We start from the raw sequence: 27,836 nt of genomic DNA on the forward strand, positions 1-27,836 counted from the left end.
TCCTCTCCACCATGGGGCTACAATCAGTTGTAATTGCCCATACAATATGGAGGAAAGGGGACGGGATGTAAGAGTAATTATAAGTTACTCACCGCAGTGACTAATGTTCTCTTAGTCCATAGTCCCCTTTCCTCCATACGTCCCACCAACCTCCCCCCTAATAATACTGGTGTCATTAGGCAATGTTAAATCTATTGTCGACGCATCAATGGGGACTGAGGTGTGACGCCGGAGGGCGAAGTCAGGGCAGCGCATGCTCCATGGGCCGCACACCCACACGCCTCTACATTTAAAGGGGAAGAACGTTTTTTCTGGTGAAAAAGGTTCTGTCTCCTGTCCCTTGGAAGGGACGCCCATACAGCATGGAGGAAAGGGGCCTATGGACTAAGAGTATGTTAGTCACTACGGTGAGGAACTTATAATTTATTTTCATAGCGCTTATGCCTAAATGCTGTATATAGAACTTATTTACATACAATATCGTCACCCCAAACAAAATTGGCACCCATTTATCGACCTCGGAAGGATGAAAGGCTGAATTGTCCTTGCCGAGATTCAAACCTGTGACCTGCAGATCACAAACAGATTGCAACAGTGAGTGCTCAACCCGCTGAGCTATCTTACCAGCTACAGACATGAGCCACAGAGTGAACCCCCTCACTGCCACACAATGGGAACTAAGATTGTCCATTTCACTGCCAGCAAACTGGAACCACACATTAGCAGAGGAAAACCTTGATTCCAGAACCTTCGTGCTGCAACTTAATGCTTTCACAGGCAGAGCCTAGGTATCTCAGAGAAACTGATTATCCTCTTCAGTGACAGACAAGGTGGTTTCACCTGCCCTCAAAGAGTGCCTGCCTCTCAGGTGCTGTTGAGCCAGCACATGATGTAGACGTGTGTCGAAGAGCTCTGCCAAGACCTAAAAAATCCTGCAATATTTTGTTATCTGGGCCACTAAGTCCTGCCATCCTGTCCAGCGGATTGTGTTGGCGAAGGATCCTGGAGCCTGCTGCTGTGCATTTGCTTTGAATTATCCACGAATCTCCAGACTTCTTGCTGTTCGCTCCCGCGGCCCTGGAGACCGGGGGCTGTGGTGCCCTGGTGACCATTGTGGAACCCAGAGCAGACCCGGTGCTGGCGGGGGCATCCCACACTGAGGGGTCTGGGTTGGCAGTTGGCGTCCCAGTTGGGACAGATATTACTTGGGGCAACAACTGTGTGCTAGAGGAGGGCCCCGCGTGACGTGGGATGTCCCGCTGGGGATAGAGGCCGCATTGTTGGATTGGCCCGCAGAGATTGGGAGCTGTGGGCCACACCGCAAATTTGTGCTATGGCGGGGAGCTTGGAGGCAGATAGCGGGTAAGTCCTTGACACCCGCAACAAGGACTGATCTTGTGGCTCGTTGGAGTTCTGCCCCCCCCCCCACTTTCCAGTGCGGGCTCCCAAAACCCTTCACCAGCGGTTGGATAGCGAACCCCCAGGGGATGTGTTGTCTGTCTGCCCAACAGTAGTCCCTCCAGACGACACTTGACTCGATGTGCCCCTGACAGAGTCTTATAAATCGAACTGCCGAGGAGTGACCCTTTGTCGGTGTCTGGAGGCCGGCAGAGACAATCAACATGGGGAAGGGCCACTGAAGGGACTGTCTGGACCATCTGTCCTGTTGGTGGTATGCACCCTCGTGGCTCGCCTTTGGTTCCCCTGGTCCCGCACTGCTAATTGTTCTGTGCCTGATCCTGACCTCGCTGTCTTTTGCATTTGAATTACAGCCTGTTTATCTAGGCTGAACAGATCCAGTATCTCTGAAAGTTGAATGGCCCTCTCTTTGTGGACCTTGAGGTGGTGGGGGGGCGGAGAACGGTGAGGACAACCTCAGAACGCTGGCCAATAAACATTTCTCACCCTCTTGGGTTTAAGGTGTGGGTTGTACCACTGTTGTGCTTGTTTCTGGTGGCGGGTCACACCCTTATTGTCTACCCTGAGTCCCATGCACTCTGTGCCTGCCACATTTATAGCTCCGAGACTAGTGCCCCCACACCCTCCTTCTCCATTGAGCGGGCACACCGGGTGCCGACAGGCCCTTCGATCCCTGGGGCTCCACCCTGCACAGTGATTGCCAGGCTCCTTAACTATCGGGATAGGGATGCTTTACTGCAAATGACCCGGGCAAAGGGACCAACGACATACAACAGAGCTAAAATCTCCTTACTTCCGGACTACACCCAAAGAGGTCCAGAGGGCCCAGGAGTCCTTTGATGCAATCAAGTAGTGCCTCGGTGGGGTGGTGGGGCAAATTTGCCCTTTTCTTTCCTGCCCTCCTTAAGGTGCGACACAAAGGGACGGTCCAGACATTTGTGAATCCTCAGATGGCATGAACATGGGGGGACGCAGGCGTGGCAGGACTTCAGATGAGCAGCCCGTTCGCTCACAACCATCTGGAGACGCCTGGGCCCCATCGCCTACATTCCCTCTACCTACTATAGATGCCTCACAATCATCACGGAATACTGCTTGAACCTCTCAGACTCACATGTGACCCGTTGTTTGGCCGATTCGATAAGTCTGGAACATGATTTGCTGGCGTGCAACACTCTGGCCATGCATGCCTTGGTGGAGAAGATGGCCCTCATTTAATCTCTTAATCTTTCACTCCTCTTATCTTCGTTTTTTTTCTGTTTCTCCACCTATTCTCTACCTATTCTCTCCTTCCCGGACTGAACCAGGGAGGTTGTTGTTTGGATGTAGAGGTGACTACCGAGTCACATGTTTGGGCGATGGATACTTCTTGTTGGGGTGAAGTATGGGCTGGTGGGGGTCATGGGGTTGTTGATGTTTGTTATGCAACACAGATGTTGGTGAAATGATATGAAGACCGGGGCTCGATCCGAGGGAGGCTTGGATCACTGAATCAGAAAGATCTATTTCCCTTCATCACCATGCCCAATGATGACCCTTGGCAATGGCTTACTCTCTTTAGTTCCTTTGGGGGTGGGGTGTTGAGTTATCTGACAGGAGGGGGCAGGGAGCAGAGGCTAATGGGATATTGAGTTTGCAATGTTTTCTTATGCTAATATCGTTGAGGGGGTGGTACATGGGAGTGTGACCAGCAGCTGGGATGGGTGGATCTTTACTTCCGGGAGACACAGGTTTGTCCTGATTGTGGGAGAACTGTGAAGAACCACTATTGGTATACTGGCTGTCGATGTCCCCCCCACCTGCTGTCCTTTGATCTTTTGGACATCATTCTGGACATCATTCAGAACCTCTTGTTATCTCACCAACCTGACCTGTGGATTTTAGGAGGTGATTTTAATGGTGTGATGGATCCGTCTGTGGACCGTACCCACTTGAGGGGCAGAGATCCCACAGTACCCAAGAAACTGCATACCTTCATGTCAGCGGTTGATCTATGTGATGTGTGGAGTGTGGCATAGGGGTTTTGCATTCTGCTCTGGGGTACACGCCTCCATGTCCAGATTGGATGACTTTTTCATCCCGTGAACGCAAGCACACCGGGTCTCATCAGCCAGGTTTTTGCCAAGGGGCATCTCTGACCATTCCCCACTCCCTGATGCACTAGAGAGTGGCGGACCACGGCCCCAGTCGGGGTGGCGACTTAGCAGTTATTATCTTGGTTTCTCTGGCATCCTGGAAGGGATCAGGACCAAAACTGAAGAATACTTCGCACTTAACACTGGATCGGTTGACAGTCCGGTGACACTATGGGAGGGCTACAAGGCAGTGCTGAGGGGGGAATTGGTATCCCTGATCTCTGCCAAGTGCAAGAACCACTTACACTGGGTGAAGGAGGCTGAAGCCACAGCTCAAGAGCTGGAAGAAGATTTCCTATCAGACTCTCCTGCCACATGCAGGTTTCGTCTGGCGGCCCGGGAGATGCTGTGTAACGTTCAGATGGATAATGCTAGTCAGGCGCATGGGGACAGACTGAGCAGAATATATGATACTGGGGATAAGGCTGGGAAGATGGTTGTGTGGTTGGAGCACGGAGATGAAGATAATAGGCATGTCAGGAAAATAGTGGATGAAAATGGGGTGGGTCACACAGAAGACTCTGAGATCGCTGAATGCCTCGCGCAATACTATGAGACAATATACCGTGCTCCAGAACGGCAGCCCTGCAATGCCCCCAGCCCTCTGGACATGCTCCCCTGACTTTCTTGGGACCAATCGATTAACCTACATTCACAGATCACGAAAGAAGAGGTCTTGTTGGTGGGCTTTCGGTATTTGGGAATTTACGTGGGTTTGGACCTCCCCTGTTTTTTTAACACATAACCTTTATCTGATTGTGGAGCAATTTCGACAGGATGTGAGACACTGGTGTGCTCTTCCTGTATCACTTCCGGAAAGGGCGGCATTGATTGTTCAAAATGCTTATGTTACCCAGGTTTCTCTATGTCCTTCAGAACACACCCGTCCCGATACAATGGCCCGAGTTCGACAGATTAGACTCAATTCTCAGAGAGTTGCTAGGGAACCGGAAGCAATCCAGGCTCGTTATGTCCACATTGCAGTGCTCAGTTTAGAAGGGAGGTATAGGGGTGCCTAATCTTCTATGTTACTACTGGGTGTCACACATGCCAGTGATTAACGACTGGTTGCATGGGGACCACGACACACCTCACATTAAGACTGAACGAGAATGGATCAGGGAGGTTACACATTGGCCCAGGCTCTATATGGAGGGGAAGGGGGCCAGTCCTTACCAGCGACAATCAGACACATGATAGGAGTCTGGGGGGACAGCGCTCAGCGGTATCGGATAGGATGGGAGGCTGACTCTGGCACAACCCCTGTGGCGCAACTTGTTCCTGCCCGAGATTAACAAGGTTGGGGTGCTTCAGAGATGGGCCTCTTGCAGCATTTTGACTTTGGGTCAGGTTTTGACCAATGGAGATGTGGTTCCTATGGGCTTCCAATGACAGAAAGCTACCACCCATGCGTTACGTGCCCAGTTTACAGACACACAGGATATCCCGCCCTGCTCCCAGTTGGAGGCCAATGCTGTCACAAAGCATATTCCTGAGAAAGTTACCTATGTTATGTATCAATGTTTGACTTCTTTCTCCACATCGGGATTGGTTGGTCTAAGGCACAAATGGGAGGCGGAAGTGGGGGCCATAGACCGTGAGGACTGGGTTGAGGCCCTGATGTCCCCAAGGGATTTGCAATTTTCTCTCAGTTTCGCCTCGTGCGATTTAAAATTCTGATCAGAGTTTATTATCCTCGTACACCGATTCTCAGATGGGGCCGGGCCACTCACAGGCGGGGCCCGAAATGTGACTGGGCAGATGGTACCTTTTTCCATATTATATGGGAATGCCCACCAATTCCATCGTTTCTGTGTAAACTCGCCGGGCGATTGGTGAGCCGATACCCGCAGATCCCAAGCTGCTGTTGCTGGGCATTTGGAGTACCCACACCTACAACCGTTGAGACAAGCTACTTATATCAAACACAGCCATTTTGGCAAAAAGAACTATAGCCATGGTTTGGGGGGGGGGGTGGCCGGGAGGTGCCCACACGTGGAAATTGGATATCTGATATGGATGTGTGTATGTCCTATGAAAGGAGAATATACAATGCACGAGGGAGCCCAAACACATTGCTGACAAATATGGCGTAAGTGGGAGGAGATTGACGGTGTGATGTGAGAAATTATTTGCACTATGTAAACGGTGGGTGTGGGCTACATACGCACTTTACCCCGTTTTGCCCTTAGTCGATTCCTTTTCACTCCGTAATATGTCAGCCAGTGTGTTGCATTTGTTTTGATTGATTTATGTTATGTTTTGCTCAAAATGCCAATAAAAATGTGTTTAAAAATAATAAAAATAAGTGCCTTCCGTGCAGGATATGTGCACAGTGATCTACATACCAGCGGTCCAGTACCTACCCATCTCCAGAGAATGGTCTCCATCTTCATCCTCTACGTCGTCTGTGTCCTGAAGATACCACCTCGTCTGACCACCCCCCTGGAAACAGAATAATGGTGTGGGTTAGCGCACAAACATCACTGAGTGCTCCCAAAACACAGCGGGAAGAGCAATACCTCACAGACACACGCAGCAGACCAGTGTCATGGCGCTTAAGCAATAGGCCGAATCCCCTTTCAAATAGTTTAAAATTTCAACTGCCAAGTGTCATCCAAACCCCTTCACCAGACGCACAGCTTAGTGAGCTCTCATAACAGTAATGAGAGTAGGGAATGGATATTTACACAGAAAGCCACCCTAGGCCTCTCCACTCCTGCCAAAATTCAACCAGGATTGTGCTGTGAGTACCGTCAGTCGTCTTCTTATATAAAACCAGTTGTTAAGTAAACAAGAGAAACTGGAAGCTTTATGGCTCTGTATCCAGAGCTTGGATATTTACCTGGAGCCCCATTGAGTCCCAGGAGCCGTCCCTGTTCTGGCCGATGAGCATAGTACTCTTTGCTTTTACTTGTAGCATTGGAACTGTTGTTTAATTACTCCGGTACCTTCCAAAGGGGTATTCGTATGCTCGGTTGATAGAAAATCAACGTGGGGCACACGGTATGAATACAGCTCACACAAGAGCCCCCTCACTGACGACAGCTGTTGCAAGGCAGCTGCTCTTTGTTCCCCGCTGTGCCAGTCAGGGTTGGATCGTCACATATGGCAATGCCAGGTGGTCCGGCTTGACAGATCAGTGTGGGTGTTACTTTCTTGGGCCAATGTGAGCCACGTTCATGATTATGCGTGTGGCTGGTAGCATTAACCAATGGTGAACCTCTCTACTGAGAAAGAAAAAGTAATTTGTTTAAGGGAAAGGCAAACTCCTGCTCCCAAGGCCTTGGTCCAGCGAGCAGGAACAGGAATCAGCCCGCTGGCTCCGAACCAGAGGGCTTGAGCACCTAATGCTCCCATCATCCTCTCTTGGCTATGCCTCAGCACCTGGGGCTTCAGCTTAGCCAGGATGTGTCATCCAGACCTCAGCTACTCCCAGGCTAGAGGCAAGACTAGGGGCCTAGACTAGGGACTTCCTACCTGGGTAACACACACTGAGAAGGAAGTAGTTAGGAAGGTCTTGCTGTCATTCACTGCAAGTAGTAACTCCTTTGCAAATGTCTGCAGTCCCCACTGGGCCATCACTAATGTACACCCCCTCACCCCATTCAAACACAGCCTTAATTTGATAGCTTATAATGGGAAACCAATGATTCAACACTATCATGCAATCTGCCAGGAGGCAGCAGGCAACCAATGATCGCACCGGGGTCTGCCGCCTGCATCTCTCCAGGTGTTTTGAGCCATGACTCCCATTAAACTACACCTGTGCCTGTTCTGACTATGGCTGATGGGAGTTGCAGTTCAAAACATCTGGAAAGCCAAAGGTTGCAGACCCTGACCCTGCTATGGCACAATCAGCCAAAGATCAGTGTTCAAGCATTCATTCTAAGTTTGAAAAGTACTGTTTCAGGGGAACGGTGCCATGGAAAGTGCTTATCTTTGGTTCCCAGGGGATACGACAGGAAGGCTGGACATCAGCTGTGTCCATGCAAGATCTTCCTGCCTTCTCAAATAACTGATAATGAAATCTGCTGAGTGGCAGTGTCTGTGTTGCAAAGTCTAAGGCACCGACAACTTAAAAATGAGGCTCAGTTTCCTGCTGTAACCCTCCAAAATATTCATCCAGTCAAATGCATTTGAATGGCAAATTCCACTGGGGCTAACAATTAATTTAAGGAGGACCCTCGTTACAACCTTGACCGCTTGTGAGCAATGTACAAGAATGCTAGTCCATTTGGGTGCCCTGCATGGCCTTGGCATGGACCCTATCCAAGAGCATCATCCCTCATGTACCCAACAGAGTTCTAAGGCCAGGGTGCTGACCAACTGTCAGACTTGATCCGAAAGGGCTTCCTTTCACATCCCTCTCATCAGGACAGGCGGAGGCCCAAGTGCTTCCCTTGTCGTTCCCACCACAAAAGGAACGATACCACATCGGCAAAACCTTGATGGGGTTTTGCCTGTTCATTTTGAATGCATTAAGGGGTTGCCTACGTGTTTTCATGAGCACAGATGACTTCAGTGATTGGCCTTCAAAGTACGTTGCATGGGCCTGACCCCCAACTTGCAAGAGCCTAGAGTTTCACCAGAGTAATAATCGAACCTCTTGTCCTCGGGTGGACTCTCGGTAGGAGATGAAGAGTATCGGCCCAAAATACCGAGTAGAAAATGGAGAATGCGCAATTAGGCCACATTCAGCGGCAAAATAAATCCTGACTCCCATTACACTGAATAAGGGGTATGGGGTTGCGGGGTGTCCCCCCGCTCCTCTTGTTCGGTGTAATGGGAGTCATGGGTTGCAGGGTTGTCACCTGCACCCATTACATGGTAAGCGGGGGACAAGAAAGTAAAAAAAATATATATCCTGCGTCGACAGCTCCGAGAGAACCGACGTCGCAGGGATAGAGGGCAGTCGGCGGCAGACATAGAAGTGTGCTGCCGAAAGGGAAATGGAGAAGAAAAGGGTAAGCATGTATGGGGATAAGGGAATAGGCAACTGATTTTTAAGTCGAGACTTTCGGCAGCGCAGTGATCACATAGATCCAGATCAGATCAAGGACACGGATCTCACTGCAGGTCACACCCCATATACCCCAGGCTCTGCTTATGGGAAGATTGTCCTACAGATAAATACCCAAGGAGGCTGAGTGCTTCTTTGCAGTGACTACTTGTTGGTCAACAGAAAGTTGGACCAATGGCCAGTCAGTAGCAGCAGAATTGGGGGCTTGATTGCCGTCTCCTCTTGGCATTGGTCCAGGCATGCAGCATCACAAGAACGGTCCGTTATCTGATAGGAATGCCCTCTATGATAGAAATCACAGGTTCAGAGTTTGGCTTCCCTTATCTCACGTCTCAGCAACTGGCCTTTCCCTGGCTCTGCATCGTAGTCTCTTCAGTGACGCTCTGAACCCAATCCACCAACTCAGAAGCACGGTGGTGGCTCATGCATGGATGGACAGAAGACCTCCATCCCAGCACTTGTCACACCACAATCAGTGCCATGATGCCTTCGGCCGACCGTGCGCTTTACAAGAACCAATAACATAACATAACACAATCTAAAATGCACTGGAGATAAACTCACAGACACTCTGTCTGACACTCACTCCTCGTGCAACTTAAATTGTAGTGAGCTTCCAGCATTGGCATTCTAAAGGAAGCTACGTGCATTGCAGGGCAGGGCTACACTTGTGAACAGGGCATTGGCATGCTATGGCAAAGCTGCATCCTCTACACATGTGCAACACAACATAGGGTGCCAGGCAGTTTTGTCTGTTGCCCATTTCCCTCCCCTGGGTTTCTAATATCGCTCATGAGCCGGTAAAGGTGCCCTATCCCTGCCAGTCAAAGGTGGAGTTGACTGTGCCAAGGGCGTGGGTTCAAGCCCCCAGCGCAAGGCCCAAGTATTTTAAGACCAGGGTGCAGAGAGTCACTCAGTACTCATGGACTTCACCCGGGCAAGGCTGAGTTCTTAGGTACTGAGAAAGAAGACCTGGCCTCTGGGAGCGATGTGAAACTGGCAGGAGACAATTTCTCATGGTAATTTGAAAATGGCCTATAAACTGGCATATAAATAATATTTTGCAATGTGAATTTGAAATGCTAAATTTCTCAGAGCATTGAGAAACTGGAATAGTAATGTTCTGTCAAACAGCCACAATAGTTTTCTGGGGTCCCATGTAGTTGAAATTTGCATGGTGATTTTCTGACAGTAGTTTAAGGATTTCTGGGTCCTATGTAGTTGATATTTGTATGGTGATGTTCTGATAGTAGTGACAGCCACAATAGTTTTCTGTGGTCCCATGTAGTTGAAATTAGTATGGTGATTTTCTGACAGTAGTGTAAAACTGTCACAATAGTTTTCTGGGGGCCCATGCCGAAACTGGAATGACTATGGTAATTGTGTTTTCTGCATGTGGTGTCAGGACACTTGCATGTAGGGAGACATGCATTTTGACACCTGACCGTTTTCACAACTTGTGTTATTATTTAGAGCTATTTAGTGAATGGACTACGACACTGGGCAATAATTCAGTTATATTTACAGGTGACTTCAACTGCCACGTAAAGGGTTCAAAAGGTACAACTCTTAATCCTTTATTACATCCTAAGGGGCCTATGCTTCACAGCATTGAAGAGTCGGAAGTCTTAAATTGGCTACATTTCTTTTCTGACTGGGACTTGGAGCTCATAAATGGGAGAACGCAAAGCGATTATCCAGGTAAACATACTTGGCGTAACAACACTGCAAATAGTACCCTGGACTACATATTTGTTAGTCCAAATATAGCTAGCAGAATCAAAGACATGAAGATCACCCCCAACAACTGGAGCGATCATAGCCTACTTACTTTGACTTTTGCAGCTGATTGGTTACATCCGAGTCCCTGTCCTATGGGCAACTTGACGACTAATCAAGCTGGCACCTTTATTCGTTGGCACTCCAAAAACATTGAAAATGCGGCTCGGTCGGCTCATGCTGTCCTGCTCTATGATATCCAAGCCTTCACCAAATTTACTGCTAACGATATTGAACTATCGATTGCGGCTTTTTCATCATCACATGCTACTACATCTATTAACATGATGATTCAAGATGGAAGGAAGACTATACCTTTTGATAAAACCATCTGAGACGCTAGACGAGTTCTAAGAGCCTCTATTCGAAAAGCAAGAACCGCTACAGTCACATTCGAATCCTTTGTAGCTCAGCGTAGAACCCTTAAGAATAAATATCGCGCATGGATTAAGTCGAAAAGAAGAACAGATAAGTTAAGTCGCTGGCAACAAATGGTACAAGTTGTATGCTCCAAAAACACAAGAAACATCTAGGGTGTATTAAATGAAGTGAGGGGGCCTATCCAACACACCACGGTCAATCCAATAGGTGCCCAGCAATGGTCTGAATTCTCGTCTACACGCAATGCTACAATAACATCAGACAAGCACGGCAGCTGTGAATTGGTCCCCCTTGAGAAACCCTTTATTGTGACCAACGAACATCTCATCGCCAAAATCAAATCTCTAAAATCATCTGGAGCGCCAGGACCCAACGGCCTAGCCAATGCAGTATTGAAAAGCAATCCTGATTTCTGGGCCAGCCTGATTAAAATCCAATTTGACAACATATTGGAAACAGGTAACATCCCGACTTCATGGCAAACTTCCATACTGATCCCTGTCTTCAAAAGAGGAAAAAGACTTGAACCAGGAAACTACAGATTGCTGTCGATGTTGGACTGCACAGGGAAGCTATTTGCATCTATGCTTCTAGATAAACTGGAGGCGTGGGCAGACAGAATCGGAATATTCAATCAATTCCAAAGTGGATTCAGGAAAGGCTATACCACCACCATGAACCTGATGATTATCGATCTACTCAGGACTGGAGCTAAAACCAGTAGCAAACCCCCCTTATACGCCCTCTTTATAGATTTCCGAGCGGCCTTTGACACTGTCCCCCGTGATAAACTCTGGTCAAAGTTGAAACTATTGGGTTGCCCTGAAGAATTTCTCTATTACCTGAGAGCCTTACATCGAAACACTACTGCTAAACTCAAGCTGGACTCACAAGGCCATATGACCGCTGCAGTTCTACAGAATCGCGGAGTAAAACAAGGTTGTGTCACAGCTCCTTTCCTATATAATGTATTCACATACAATCTTCCCATAGCAGTATCGGCAGTACACAATTGCCCTCTGCGGATCGGATCCGAGCACTGTTCAGTTCTCGCTTATGCTGATGACCTGATCATAATGGACTACACATTCAGCGGCCTGTCTAGATCGGCCAATGCGCTCTGGGATTACGCCCTCAAAAACGACCTGGTTATCAATACCGAAAAAACCCAATTAATGGTTTTCTCGGCAAAAAATTTGCCAGACCAAAGTTAGTCATGCAGGGGACTGAGATAAAATATACCCCAACATACAAATATCTGGGGGTGGAGGTTGACGTTAAAGGAGAATATACTACATGCATACAAACCCGTATTACCAGAGCTGCACAATTAACAGCATTTATACATAGCTTTGCAATAAAAAACTGTGGCTATACTATATGAGGCGTGCGCCAACTATATCTGCAGATACTGGTTCCCATGGTCACCTATGGACTGGAGGCTTTACTGCACATCAATTTAAGCTGGCTCCAAGTCATAGAGGGCAAATTTTGGAGGCAGATATTGGGCCTTCCCCAATGTATCCCAATGGCGATACTCAGATTGGAATTGGGGCTAAACTCCCTTAAAGCTACCGTACTTAAAAGAAGAGCTGAGATCTACTCTAAGATGACCAACCAACCACTGAATTCTTTATTAAGATCATTGAACCAAGAAATCTCTAGAGAGACGACTCTTTACCATCTAAAAGCTCATATGGAAAACTGTACAAGGAGATTGGTTGGATTCCAGCTCTGAAGGATGCATGTGACGCATCAAAGAAGGCTCTTTCTAAACAAATAGATCTATGGGACGGGCTCGAGAACTAGGATCATCTGAGCAAACTTATAAAGTATAAATTTGTACAATATATAGGCTATATACTTATCTGAAACCACAGCTATACTTTGACTTGAGTCCCTCCAGCAAACTTAGACGTTTCCTTCCTTTGCTGCGTCTTGATTGTCTACCAGTACTAGCCAATAAGTGGATTGATAACCATCTACTCTCGCATGAAAGACATTGTCGAATGTGTAAGGACACCTCCACTAATGAAACAACTATACATCTACTAACAGCCTGCCCGACCATGTCTAAAACCTATGAACTATGCTATGGAAAAATGGTCCATAAATTGGAGCACATAGAAGATCCATGGTTCTGGTATCACAACCTAAACTCTTCCTCTATAAAAACTCACATAGCCATGTATAGCATACGGCTGAATATTGAGAAATCTCTGGCAATTACCATCTAGTCTATTGAACAACTGAATTTCATCATACTTTACCGAACCAGCAGGTTATGTCCTCTATCATACAACCTATACAGATCGTTATCATCATTGAGGATTATTGCTGCACAATGTCCGATCCTTTTGAAACTAATCTAAAGTATCTACAGCTACACTGACTGGGGGAAGGGAAGACTCTGATCCCTGTAAATGTAATGAAGCATATTTCCTATGATGCACTATACAGAACTATTAACCGTACTTATTTTATTTTTTTTAGCTATAGTAGCATTATTATGTTATTGTCATATAGATTGATTCTTCATCTATGAAATTTTGTGATAAGAATTATTAGTTGTCTTTCTTTTTAAATGAGGTCTTTGACTTCCCAATTCTGCCTGAGTTTCCTTGATTCTGTTTTCTTTCTCTTCTGTTTTTTTAATAATAATATTTTATTTCTACTTTAATCTTATTTCTCTTATCTTCTATCTTCTTTCTATTATCTGTTAAATTCATCATTCGTTTATTATTATGTATATGTGTAAAGTTTATATTTAAACTGTTTCACATTATTAAATAAACAAGTTATTATTTATACTATCAAAATGTCTGTAACATGTACAGTACTAGTGACATATCATTTTTCTTTTAAGTTGAATGCTTTGCCTCAGTAACATCTTGTATGAGTCGCTGCTTCAGTAATGTGACACACATCTGTACTGTGCAGCCCGTGTGTCTAGTGGGTGCACACTTTTCGGAAGGCCATATACATTATTTGCTAAGTTGAAATACTCCTGTGTACTGTGGCAGACCTGGCATCTGAAAATGTGCAATTTCCCCTGTGTTGCCCTTTAGACCTGCATTTTAATCCCTATGACAATGATGCTGTGAAGTGCACATTTTCAGCACATTGTTTTATAAATGCAGTTGGGGGAAGCACCCATCCACCCAACCCCTCTTTAGGGCAGAGGGGGTGGAAGTACCTACATGTCCACTCCAATTCCAGGGGAGTATTTACGACCCCCTTGAAAGTTTACTTGGCACCAATAGACTAATGGTTTGAGGGGGACATTTCAAGGGCGTGGCTAAAACCAATGGATCGTAGTGATCCATATCCACAGAAAGACCTTCCTATCTTGAAATAACCTCTAGAAATGCAAAAAAAGATAGGGTGCAATGATTTCTTCCCCGAGGGGTGGTCTCCCGACTGCTAAGAACCGTCAACCTCTTCTCAGTGCAGATGTGAGGCTAAGAGAAGAGGCTCCAAGTCCAAGAGTCCTCACACAAGTGATTGCCAGATCCTTAACCTGCATCCAGCAGTGCCCTGCCGCATTTACTGTCAGTACTGATCAGAGCTGCCCACCTCACCACCCTCTCCTGTGTCTCAGTCAATGGCACGCAAAGCAGAAACCAGATATTGCCTCTGCCTTCTTTCCAATCCAAAACACAATGCCCAGTGTGGGGTGTACCTCCGATATCTCCTCCCACGCGTCTTCTCGCCTCACTGTCACCTCATCTCCCCCTTTGTTGTCCCATTCTGACGATCTGGAGACGGGGATCTCGCGGGGCTTATCCACAGACACTTGTGGGGCATGAAGGAGCCGGGTACTTGCCGGGGACCTCTGTGCCAGGCCGCCTGTCCCTTTGCTGCCTGTCTAAACAGTAACTCGCTGTAAAACCCTGTTCCATTTCACTCTGGAGGATAGCTCTTGGAAGCAAGACAACACGGAGCAGCACAGGTTCGATCACCGGGTCCACGCTTATAGAAGAAGAAGTTCTATATGCCTTGCAAAGGCTGTTAGTAAATGGGCATAGAAAAATATTACCTACCAACTGGTGTAGGAACCCGGGCAATTGATGCTAATGTCTGCCAAATGGTGTTCGTATTGTGGTCAATTATGCCAGCACCTGGCTAATGGTGTGTGTGTGTGTGTATATATGATGCTAATAACGGGCAGGCAAATGATGCCAGTATATGGGCAAATGAACACAAAACATGGCATATGGTGTGAATATCAGTGCATGTGTTAGCAAAATCTGGAAATGTATGCATGTTTGGGTGTGTACCCGGGCATTAGATGCCAATGCATGCTGCACAATCACAAGTCCTATCCGACCACTCTGGCATTAGGTGCGGTATGAAGGTAATGGCTCCTCCCAGGTTGGCCCAAACGTTCTCTAATGCCCGCTCAGCTGCAGACTCATCATAGGCACATGTGTCCCTGAGAGTCTAAGGACCCAATTATAAGTTTAGCAGTGTGGTAAAAAAGTGGCAGCAATGGAATTACCTCCACGTTTGAAAGGCACCACCAAATTCTAGCTTTGGCCTTGAAATAGGAATTGTACCTCCCTATTTTTGTGGAGGTAAATCCTCAACTTTTAATACCAACAATCGGGTGAATTACTGTGGCAAAATTACCGCTTCAAATCATTGAAAATCACTATGGTGTCCTGTGGACTCCAAAAAAGGGGGTTTACACCACTTTACCACCACTCCTAACTCTGTGGTACATTCACAGGGCAGAGTGGGAGTAACAGTAACCGAGGTTGGTGGTCATTCTGGAGATTTACTGTGAAATTAATGCCAAACTTATTTAGAAGTTCTAAGCTCCTCTGGGCACGGGTACACCAAGTACCCTATTTCCTGTGCAAGTCTCTTTACACGACTGGCTGTGTGTGCTCCACTGATCGGTGGCAGCCTTTTTGTGAGAAGTATGGGTCGCAGTTGACTATTGGCGTGTCCTTCCATGGAGCATGTAAGTTAAACCCAGTACTAGGTCCATTGCTCAAACATTGCTCCTATCAGTGAGTGAATGACTTAAGCGTGTGGCTATATATGGTAATGGCTATTGCCTACCAGAGAGACTGAAGGTCGCAGATTCTAGAGTAGTTATAACCAGTTTGTGAATAGTGCCTGGATTCAATCCTAAATTAACACCTGGGAAAGGGCCTGTGAAAGGTGACTGTGGTGGCCCCCGCTAAATGGGTTCCTGCTAGAATGTTTTATTGGGTCCAACTCTGTGATCGTGGGGAGAGTTGCCTCAATAGCGCCTATACTAGGGTTGTCCAACTGCAGGCTTCGAGGGACGGATCCATGCCAGGTTTCCAGGATACCTCTCATTAATATTCATGAGGTAAATTTTCATACAAAGATTCCAAATGTATACACTGTTTCCGAATGATTATTAGTGAGGGACCTTCTGAAAGCCCTTGAGGGCCGGAGCTGGACAAACCTGCTTATACCATTTAAGTAGGGACTGCTCCCTTTAATTGTAGTTCTTGCGACTGAGTACCAAAGCACAGAGGAAGCAGCCAACCCAAAGGTGATCATGTGGAGATCCAGTCTAAACCTGCAAAGGCCCTCCTGACAGCAAAACTCTACCATGTCACTGAATGGACTGAAATTCGCAGTACCATAGAGAGACAAGTTCTTAGTGCCCTCTTTCCTTGACCCGACAGGAAGAGGGACAAGAACCGAACACTGGCAACAGCATTAAATGGCAACCTTGAAAGGGGACATAGGTACTATATGGAATATGTCACCAATCTGTGATGCCATTGCTGGACAGCGTCTGCACCTTCGGCTAGCAGAACCGTGCCTCAAACAAACTGGAGCGCTGCTTTGCACCTCAGCGTAAGCCGTTATTCCTCTGCAAACAGGCATGCTCAGAGGCACATCAGCTGGCATGCTTGCCAAAGAATTGTGCTTCATTGGAACCGCCAATGGACCACTTCAACACAGTAATCACCAACGTTGGCCACTTCTATCTTCACCGGACCCAGCGCTGCTAGGGGTCGGAAATAGCAAAAGGTGCCTGAGCACGAGAGTCCCACCACTCAGATGATCTTCGGAAAGGAGCCAAGTGGTCCCGAAGCAAGAACCTATCTTTAATATCGGTCCTATCTAGAACATTGGGCACATACTTAACATTAGGGGGGGTTGGAGGGCAGTGCAGCAGCAGGACCAGTATGCCACTCAGCCAGTCTGGTAGGATTGGACCTCGGAGTCTGGCCCTACCGCAGTTGAAGATGGCCAGACGCAGGGTGTATACACACACGTGCGCACACGTTTGCACACACATACACACCCACACCCTCACAGCTCCCTCCACCTCCCTGAATTACCTACCCCCTCTCACGCCTCTTTCACGGAGGTGAGTGCTTCCCATGGTCCCTCCAGATGCAAGCTCACCTGGTGATTCTGTGTGGTAGGGAGAGGGAGGCATACACGGGTGCTTCTTTGTAAGTTCTTTGAATACATGTTCTACGGTACCCCTGGGGAACCCTACGAAAAAAAACTGTTATCCTAAGGTATTGCTTGGAGGTTGAACCCTGGGTTTGAGCCTATGCACCATCAGGCGAAAGACCTAAGAACATCACTCTCTAATAATTGAGGCTTTCTTATCCCAAATCACTGCCATGTACACTGCACCAGCATTCTCACCCACCTTTCACAACACATAAAGGCATATTTCTCATTTGCATTTGCATGGATAGTCTCTTCATTGATAGTGAAACTGTCTTACTCTGTATTCACAATTACCCTATGCCTTCCTAATCGCGATCCTTATTTGCTCAAACACAGTTGCCACTAGGTGCTTTAGGATAGCCTGTTTCCTAGCTGTAGGAAGAGAACACTAGAATGTAGACACCTGTACAGGGGATGCCTCATAACACCTGGTAAATGGTGTGTGTCGCTTGGCATATGATTGAAGGATCTGAAGATCAAGCAAGTAGAGAGCACAGTCACATGCCACTCTGTGGGTGTCCCAAAGCTCAGCACTGGGCACAAGCCAGGCCCTGCCCACCCCACGTAACAGGCAGGAGCTATGCCATGCCCGCATCAGTCTTCATTGAGGGATGCGAGAGAGATAGAGAGGTTCATTTGTGGGCACATGGATGCATTCTTTTGTTAATGCACATGTTTTCTGAACTTTCTGCGGTTGGAAGCTCCCATTCAGGGCTGTCAGGCTCATGTCCTCTTACTGTTATGTCCTGGACAATGGCAATGTGGATCTTTGTGTTTGTGATAATTGTGGCAACACTGCATGTTTATTCTTTGGCTGAAAGCTTGTCCCATTGTGCTGATGTCAAACATGAAAACTACACATTTTGTGCATGAAATCGGACACACCACAATTGAGCAAAGTACAGGTCAATCCAGCCTGTGTTGCGTGATCTTGGTTCCTTTGCAGCTTGTACTTTCTGTTGGCTGCTGTGGTATGTGCACTAGTTTGGCAGATCTTCCATTGGCAGAGGTTGGTCTCATGTTCTGTTGTCTAGGATAAGAGTATGATTATATTATACTAGAAGGGCGTGCTAATGAAAGTGTTGGAAGAGCTATGACGTTAGCTGTTCTTGGGAGGATTCCTTGCCTCATTGGCTGCAGACACTTCCTGAGTTTGGATGCAAGGATGACGAAAGCAAGCCCCTGGGGGTGTGATTGGTGGATGCAGAGGGTAGACAGGCTGCCAGATGAAGACTGAAGGATCCCAGTGGGCGAGCATGGTTAAAATGTTGAGACGAATACATTTGGTCTTCACTTGAAAGGGCATGCTATAAATAAAGGATTTGAATAGATCATATTTGGTGACTGGTCGCCAGTAGGGCGTAAGATAATACAGGAGCGATACAGATATTTCTTTTAAGGTTTAATTCAAGTCAAGATGCAGCTTTCTGTACTCCCTGGAACCAAAAGATAAGACACGAGGGAAGTCGTAGCTATGTCCTGTTACTGCACCGAGTCTGGAAGGAATGGGAGTGCAGATCTGACACCTTATCAGGCAACATCTGAAAGAGTGGGACCCTGTGGAATGTATGAAAAAGAAAGGAGCAGGAGCCGGCCACTGAAGTACTTTGAAGGGATATTGAAAGTTAAGGGTCTTGGCGGAGCAATGACCCAGGCCTGTTTGTGTAGCTGAAGCATAGAGGTTCCAATCGGCCCGGCCCTTTTGGGGTTATATATTGATGCATTCATGCCAATCGCCAGTCACTGGCAACACATGCCCGATTACTCAAATAATTTGGTAGTTATTGGCAGGCTTTGTGTAGGTACTCACATTTGCCAGCTAGTTACATCAATTGTGAGGTACTGCAACTGTCACCTCCGAAGCCTACAGCAGGTAACTAGTACTGCCAGATTGTGCTGATCAAATGCCATCCTTTGTAACTTGGGTCATGTGGGGTGATTGGATCAACAGACTAGCCAGACCAAACGTTGTTAGTTCCGTTATATTTATTAAAGGAACTGCACAAAACGATGGCAAAACATGTCTTCATCAAACAAAAGAGTCAGGTTCTATACTCTCTCCAGAGATTGAGTAATGCCGCAGGAACTCCAAAAAAGCAGTGTTTCCTTCGGGAAAACCTGGCCAAAAGAAAAATCTCCCTCTGGTAAAATGACATGTTCAAACCAAAAGGCTCCTGAGACTCCAGGCATTGAGTTCCTCCAAGTCCTTTGCTGCAGGTTTCCAGGAGTTCTCTGTCATAGTTCCAGGATTCGTGTGGCCTCACCTTTCTTCTTAATGTGACCCCCTAGGTCTTTCTTACGCCTTCCTGAGGAGACAGAGTTATAGTTCAATGTTCTGCTGCAGGCGATTTTCTATCTACACTTTAGTTATGTCAGCTTTCAGCCTATAGCTGGTTAATGTGTGTTTGGGAGAGCTAAGTAGGGGGGGACTGCCTGGATTTCTAGAGACTCTGTTTCCTAGACCTGGCACTCCCTTCTTCCCCCACCCCTCTACCCCCCTTCGCCTCATGCATTCTCTCTGTTCACTGCTCATTCCTTCTCCCATCCCCAATATCTGCCAACAGCTAACCAAGCCCACCGGAAGCCTCTTGTTTTAACTCTCGTCTGTTTTCTTAGACCCGCCACCTCCTTCTCTCATCCTCCATGTTCCTTCCTAACCCCCTCCTGATTGTCTCAGATCTCCTGTCACCTCGCCTGTATGGTTTCCAAAGACCTCCTTAAATTCTTCAATCATCTCTGTCCCCTTCTCATCTCCAAAATCCTGTCCAAACTCTCTTTGCCAATGTTTGCAAACAGTTCTGCCTGCTTCCTATTACCTCCTGATATTTGCCTGCTCTTTCCTTCTGATATCGTCCCACTGCAAGCTAAAATTTCACTTATTGTTGTTTTACCTCTATATTTGTAGACCCCCCCAACATTTTGCATTTGTTTCAGCCTCCTGACCTGACTTTCTGCCAGTGAAGCACAGCCTGCAGCTGCGTTCTACTGGGCTTTCTCTCATCCTTCTGCGGAAACGAACTTGTCCTTCTGACAGTCAGTACTGGGAAACAGTGTTTCCCTTAGTATTATGAATTTGTTGCCACTTTTGGCAACTGTAATTCAGTACGCAAAGCACATTACTGTACCGTGCACTGAGGTTCTTGCGTTACCGGGCCCTAGACATCCCTTAAGGATTTTCTGGTAACTGGACAAGGGGCCTCATTACGACCCGTGCGGTAACCATGGCCAAATAGCGCCATGGTTGCCACCGGTATTTTACCGATTCCACCATGGTGAATGGTGGAATTACCGCCCCATTCCAAGGTTGGCGGGGCGGTAATTCCCCATTCACCATTGGCCCTTCCCCATTCCCATTTTTGCCCCCATAGGGCTCAATGGAATTAGGGAAGGCGGTAGTTACGGTACCACAAATTGTGGTACCGTAATTACCTCCAAGGTCCCTTTGCGGGTCCAATCCTTAACGGCTGGTAAAACCAGCCGTTAAGGTGGGAACCCGCAAAGGGACCTCGTAATTAGGCGGTAAGGGGTTAACGGCACCGCCATCTTTTACGGCACCATTAAACCCTTACCACCTGGGTCGCAATGAGGCCCAATGTGCCTAGGAGTAGCTTTTTGTGTATTTTTATTAACTTTTACCAAGCCATACTGCACTTACTGCGTTTGGCTCATGACTGTGGCTAGTGTCCGTCATGGCCGTGCCACGAGATCCTTTGCTTTCTCCTTTGGCCATTTTTTCCTTTGGCCTTCCCCTTGCTCTTTGTTACCCGGGGAGTCCTTATTTGGGTTTGCATTCTCCCACGAAAGCCGGCGCTTTTCTCGGGCTAATGCATGTCACATGTGTAGGTACCCAGAAAGTAGACTGGGACTGTCTGGTCCCAATCCACACTCCTGGTGCCAGGATGTCTGGTGTGCTTGACAGCATGAGAGCTGCAGTGGTCCCTGACTGGACCATGGCTAGCGTGCATGAGTGGGGCTGATCTCATTGGCCAGCTAGGGTGCAAGCACTCACTGGACTTTAGGATATGAGGAGGGGCTCTGAATGTTGACCCGCAGATCACCCCAAGGTCCGAAACGACCTCTACGAGGAGCCAAGTATCCAGAGCAGTGCAGCAGATCCAAGGACTGTTTGGACCCACGCAGAGAAGGTTTGGCACCCTGAGCCTGCTGTTGGCCTGGTAGAGCCCTCTTTGCTCTTGATCTCCGAAGACCTACAAAAGTGCTTCAACCCTTTTGAGTGGTGGGATCAATCACTCTGAACGTCTCCTTGGTGTCCTGCAAATAAGCCATCTCTGAAGTGTTTCTGAGCCCTCCAGTGGACTGACCAGCTTGTCCCTTGGCGCCAGTGATGGAGCGTTGCTACATCGAGCTTCGGCGCGAGCTTTGGGAGAACCCCAGTTCGCACTGTAAGTCACCTTCTTGCCAAATTTCAACGTCCCTACTGCTTTGGGCCACAAGAGGGTGCATCAATCTGTGAGACTTCGGTGCTGCTGGATCACTGTGCTACAGTGGAGGTCGCTGTTGGTGACTTTTCTGCCTTTCTTCAAGTGTCCTGAGACCAGCTGCATCAGTGTTATCTTTTTCCTGCATTCAAGACGAGAGGTACAGCTTCTGATGTAAATCAGATCCCCATCTGCACCCACAGAGTCTGAGCACTTTGAAGCGCAACAAAGGAGGGGATTTCGTAGGCCAGGTGACCTTCTTTAAACCTGCTAAGATTGAACCCAGAGTGAGCTAAGGGCGGTGAGTAGTCATACCAGTTACCGGTGGCCTAGTTCATCCAATACCTTTTTACACATAAAGGATTCCTTGTGGTCCTTGTCTTGACTTGGCTGGCTCTTGCTCCCTACAGTTATTCCGAAAGTTGGGGACAGCTTTGTTCTTCATAGCAGACCCGCCTCTGACTCTCGGAACCAAATTTTCCACACTCCAGTGTCCTCTTCTAACTTTTCCTTCCAATTGAGGTTTGTCCCTTGTGAGCTGTACACATCGACGGGAGCTTTTACGCACAAACATAACATTGAGCACCAGGCTCCAACCTTCGTAGGGCTGGACTTAAGTTAGACATACCCATTTCTGGAGATGGTCATTGTGTTAAAGTTTGCGTGCCTTCCCTCATTACATGGTTTGGTGGGAATCTCCACTTTACCGCATTGACCGAAAAAAGTGATTGTACATATGTTTTATATAGTTTGTGTTAAGTACTAGTATTACCGTGTTCATCATTATTCACCTGTGTTTATTAAAGGCCTAATAAATTGTATATTTTTAATAGATTATTGTCTAAAGGTACTTCTTGTGTCCTAGTGTGTGTGCTCATCGAAGACCTCAGATCACCCCCACTGCTCCTGAGACTTATCCTTGACTGCCTTCCAATCTACCTTGAATTGTCCTGGCTAACTTCACAGAAGTGTTCTGTGTTTCACTAAACAAGGGTGGCCTCCTAAACATCTCTTCACCAGAGCAGGGTTCAGAAATCCATTCTAACACCCACCTCTTTCTGATTCTGTCCGCCAACCTTCTTTTGATGCCCTTCAAAACCCTTCTTGCTCTCTTCACCTAATTCCTCCGAACTACTATCCTCTGCATCAGGTTCTTCTTTTCCACAACCCTCTTGCTGTTCCTTCCACCACGCTCTTCGTGATCTTTTCTACCAACTGTCTGCTTATTATCAACAGCTACCTCTTCTCTTACGTCAACCTCTCTATCCCCAATCTTCTCAAGGTGTCTTCTAACCTCCTCTGAAATACCATTGAACTCCTCTCTATTACTATCAAATGTTTTCGGCTGTTTTCTCACTCTCTTCCACGCGGTCACCAATATTCTTCCACTGTTTCCTACACCCTTACTGTCAACATATTCCTGCTAATGTTCTCCAACAAGAATCTCCTTGGGGTCATCAATCTCCTCCACAACCACTTCTTTCTCCCCCTCTACCTTCTCGAAATCTCCTGCTTCTCTCTTTCACTCGGTTTCTCCTTCCAAACATCTGGCTCTTTCCTTCCCCAATCTCCTGGGTCTACTTACCCCCAGGCTCCTGGGCATACTCTCCCTCAGTACACTGGGTTCCTTCTCCGGCCCACGGTCCTCCTTACCCCAGCCTTCTGGTTCCTTCTCGGCTAAGCCTCTGCAGCCTCCCCTCTGATGTACTTTCAGCTCCTCCTCCAGTGTCTTCTGTTCACCTCTCCAGCTAGCTCCAAAAGCTCCAAATTAACTCTTCCCCCTTAACTCCACCAGCCTTCTGGGGGCAGGCCCTGCCATTTATAGCTCTTTGGCTCACATACCCGCCCCTTTTTGGTATAAAGGAACTCAAGAGTGCAGGTTTGGTAAGGCAAACTTGGGAGTCGTAGTTCTCTGGGCCTGAATCGGTCTCTAGGATCTGCTGGGCCACAGCTTTAGGAACTCTGTCCATCATCTTCAAGATCCTTATTTCTTCTCAGTTTGTTAGCATAAGGATTGGGTGAAGTGCCAGCCCCTGGTGATGGCTTACTTCCCTGATGCAGCTCTTGGGGCTGGCTCATCTCTCTCCTTGTGCTGTCCTCTCTATGGTTGTCACACACACTGACCCTGCCACCAGTAATGGATTCCCTTAGTCTATTTGTGCTTAGCTGTATAAAAGAAGGGTCCTGGTGTGAGGACTTGCTGACCAACTCTCACATTTCTAGGCGTAGCTTAGGTCCCGCTCTAGAAATCCATATGGGCTTCCTAGACCCGCATGAAGGAATAAGACCTCCACAGGACCACCACGCCTTGTTTCCTTAAAGGGGCAGGAGCCTCTACCGTTGTACGATTGATCGTGGGCATGTCTCCTGCCATGTTACAGGAGCTAAAGGTAGGGCGACAAGGTAATCTTCTGGGTCGCCCCTCTGAAAAGCCCCATAACCAGGAAGGGGAATTTGCCACCCCACTCCCCAAACGCCAGAAATCCCATCACTAGTGGGCGAAAGTGCTTTCCCTACTTCCCACTCCCCTTCCAGGCGAAAGAGCAAAGCACTATCCATGCACATTCACTATGCACACTCCTACAATCACACACACTCGCCCCAATAATCTACGTCATTCATCCACTCACTAGTGAGTGTGTCAGTACTCATTCACTTAAGTCAACACACCTACCTTACCCAATAAATCATCCACTCACCACATCTATTCATGAGTGAGTATGTGGGTGAGCAATTGTGGTGAACTATGCCAAAATGCAGCATCGTTGCAGATCAAAGAAGCTATGGAAATGGTGAAGGGTGCACTTTGAAATTTCCGCGTACCATAGCAAAGTTAATTAAAAGTGCTCCTTCCTTCTGAAATCTGCAAGAGTGGGCTTCATTGTAGCCCAACTAGTTGTCTCTGAAGATGTTTGGCTCTGTTTTGCTCTGCCTCAGATGTTACTGCTGCTGCGACGCTTCCTTGCCCTTTTCGTGCTGTTCTGCAGTGTTAAGGCTCTTTAGGGGACCGAGGCACTGCAGCTTGATCCGTGGACGCAATCTCAATGGTGATAAATAGAACCTTTGTTTGGATTCTATTTTGACTGCTAATGCATACACCCAGTGGGGCAGTGCAGTCCACCAACAAAATCAGTGGTACAAGCAGCATTGCAGAGAACTGCCAGTAAACATGAAAACCTGCATGCATAGCTTTTATTTTTTAATAGCTTATTTGCGAGGTAAATGTTATTTAAACAGCAACATGTCATTATAGAGAATGTTTCACTGTATATCATAAATCAGTGGAATCTATACTTTACGATACATGAACATCCACATAACTCAACTACAGTCAGTGGAGTAACTTTTCTGAAAATGTTGGGGGGACATGACATCTGAAGAACATTTGCCCCAGCCAAATGAATGGGGATAAAATGGTCTGCCATGAAAGTTGGGGGGACAAACACCCCTGACCCCCCTAACATTACGCCCATTACTACAGTAGTTATTTCATTTGCAATCCACCAGACCTGATGATATATATATATATATATATATATATATATATATATATATATATATGAGACTTTACAAATCAGCAACACTATTATACCCACGGCAATGGCACCCAAGAGTGACAGTGAAATTGGTTTATTAAAAGAACTGGAAAAATTGCTACGTAAAGAAGTGAGCAAATGGTGGGAGGAACATTCACTCCAAAACTACATTGAGGTGGGCAGAATCCCACGAGGGTTAAGGATCCTCACCATTCCCTCCTTCGAAGAATTGGATCCAATAATGTTACAAGAATGGAGAGTTGCAACCAATGGATGTTCTAAAACCTTTTTACAGCTGCTGGTAAAATATGCTGGTGCTTATCGAATTAAGTCACTGGAAAAAATAAATTAAGTGGAAAAACAATTAAAAAAGACACCTGAAACTGAAGAGGGAAAGAGACTAATGAGAAGTATAGAAAAGAACTTGGTTGAGTACGAAGAGGAAATCAAACAGAGGAAACAGAGGACATTTCTGAGAGACAAAGAGGACCATGAGAGAGGAAGAGTCTACACTTTCGTCAAAAGGTTTGATCAGATGAGACAAGCGTGTCTATCCAGGCCAGCCAAATCTAGTGAAGATAATGAAGGACAGATCAGTGAAAATTCATCAGCTTCGGAATCAGACCTAACAAGCAGCGAAACTAACGAGCCTAACATCCGAATGAATTTTTTAAACGAAATGCGTTTATTACGCCAAGATGGCAGAAAAAACAAGCCACAAAGTGGTGGAAGTCAAAGTCGGGGTGGAGGCAGAGGTGGCCGAAAACCACAAGGATGGGGCAGAGGAGCAGGCAGTGCAACGAGCAGTATCCCGGCCAGATCACTGCGCTCTGGAAAGTAGGTGAGCAGCATGATGAAGAAGACATCAAGCTCAGGATAATAAACCTATCGGAACATGTCCTCACTGCAAACCAGACAAAGGTACTCAGTCTAGGTTTAAACTTCTGCCCCAAAACCAAGAACGACTATGTACAAACAAGAATAGACTTTGACCAATATATACGCAAGATACGTCTAAAGAAATGTTTTGCCACAAACGCATATAAAAAATGCCCGAAAGAAAAAGAAACTGGCCAAACTGAGGTGAAAATCAAGGAGCTGAATACACTAATAGATTTGGTTGATTTGGAAAAGGGAACAGCCGCAGGAGATCAAGGCAAACCCATAGATTTCAATGAATTAGACATCAGAACAGATTGCACAGCTAAGAGCCAACTGAAATCGAAATCAAGGTTTAATCCCATGGCCAACCTTGGGAACAATATGGAGGCATTTCAGAGCTTAGTAGTCGAAGATCTGAAAAAACTGAGAAGGAAAAAACATAAGAGAATCTCTAAGGACAATTTATCAGCCCAAGACAGGCACGCATTACAAGAGCTGCATGAGTTAAAAAACGGTATCATCAAACCGTCTGACAAAGGGCGGAATATAGTCATACAGAACAGAACAGACTATATAAGAGAAGCATATAAACAGCTAAATGACAGCAAACGCTATATGAGGATTACAACCAATCCCATTAAAGAACTGGAAACAAAGATCAGTATGTTGCTTGCAGAATGGGAATGAAAGAGCCTATTGACCGAAGAGAGTTGCAAGTTCTTATCGACTACTAATTCAATCACTCCTACCATCTATTTCCTCCCCAAGGTACACAAGAACATGAGAAAACCACCAGGAAGGCCCATTGTCTGCTTGATAGGTTCAGCGTTGGAAAACATGTCCAAATACATCAACAAAGTTTATTTCCCTTCGTCTCGGTACTTCCATTTTACCCGAGAGACACAACGGATTTCCTATCAAGATCTGAAGACATACCATGGGAAAAAGAATATCTTTTGGCCAGTATGCATGTGGTCTTGCTCTACGCGTCTATTGGCCACGAGTATGGCAAACAGGCGTGTCAACATTACCTACATACCAGATCTCTTAACTATCTGGAACATACAAAAATGGTACTCTCAATGATTGACCTGTGCCTTACAAATAACATTTTCCTCTTCAATAATGAATATTTTAAACAGCTGCAGGGAACTTTCTGCCGTCCTATGCAAATCTAACAATGGGCGCATGGGAAGAACTGGATGTTTGGACAGATACGAATAGCAAATACACAGACAACGTTATCTTATGGCTAAAATACATTGATGATCTCTTCATCATCTGGAAAGGAACTGAGTAGGGTTGGGTGGAGTTTGTCAACTGATTGAATCTCAATGAAAATAATCTCCAATTTACGGAAACGCATAGCCGCACAATGATTACTTTTCTTGATGTCAACGTGAGAATTGTGAACAACAAGATAACCTGTGAGCTACATAGGAAAGCCACAGGGTCTAATACACCACTACATGCACATAGCGGACATCTGGAAAACTTAATCTGGAGCGTTCCATATGGAGAATTTATACGGTTGAAGAGAAATAACAGTACACTGGAATCCTACGATATAGAAAGCAGAATCATGGCTCATGGCTTTGCGAGACAAAAATATCCAAAGAGAGTCATTGAGAGAGCGTTCCTCAAAGCCAGATCCAAAGAACAACTAAGTCTCATAGCAGGAACCAAGCATAAGGACATCAAGAAAACTGAAAATGACAGTACTCGGCTATTTTTAACTTTTGATTACACAGGCACCATCAATTAGGCGCATTTTAAATAA

The 27,836-nt window shown here is 46.6% G+C and overlaps 1 protein-coding gene across 1 annotated transcript in view; it reads right to left on the reverse strand.

Annotated features, from left to right (window-relative positions):
- The window catches only part of LOC138513828 (apolipoprotein L2-like), a 172,783-nt gene that overhangs the window by 50,374 nt on the left and 94,573 nt on the right, over positions 1-27,836 (reverse strand). The window contains exon 3 of the mRNA XM_069628938.1: positions 5,921-5,999. Coding sequence (XP_069485039.1) covers positions 5,921-5,999 — 79 coding nt within the window. The remainder of the gene's footprint in view (positions 1-5,920; positions 6,000-27,836) is intronic.

This window comes from Ambystoma mexicanum, chromosome 12 (genome assembly GCF_040938575.1).
Source record: "Ambystoma mexicanum isolate Mex_15411 chromosome 12, UKY_AmexF1_1, whole genome shotgun sequence".
Lineage (NCBI taxonomy): Eukaryota > Metazoa > Chordata > Amphibia > Caudata > Ambystomatidae > Ambystoma > Ambystoma mexicanum.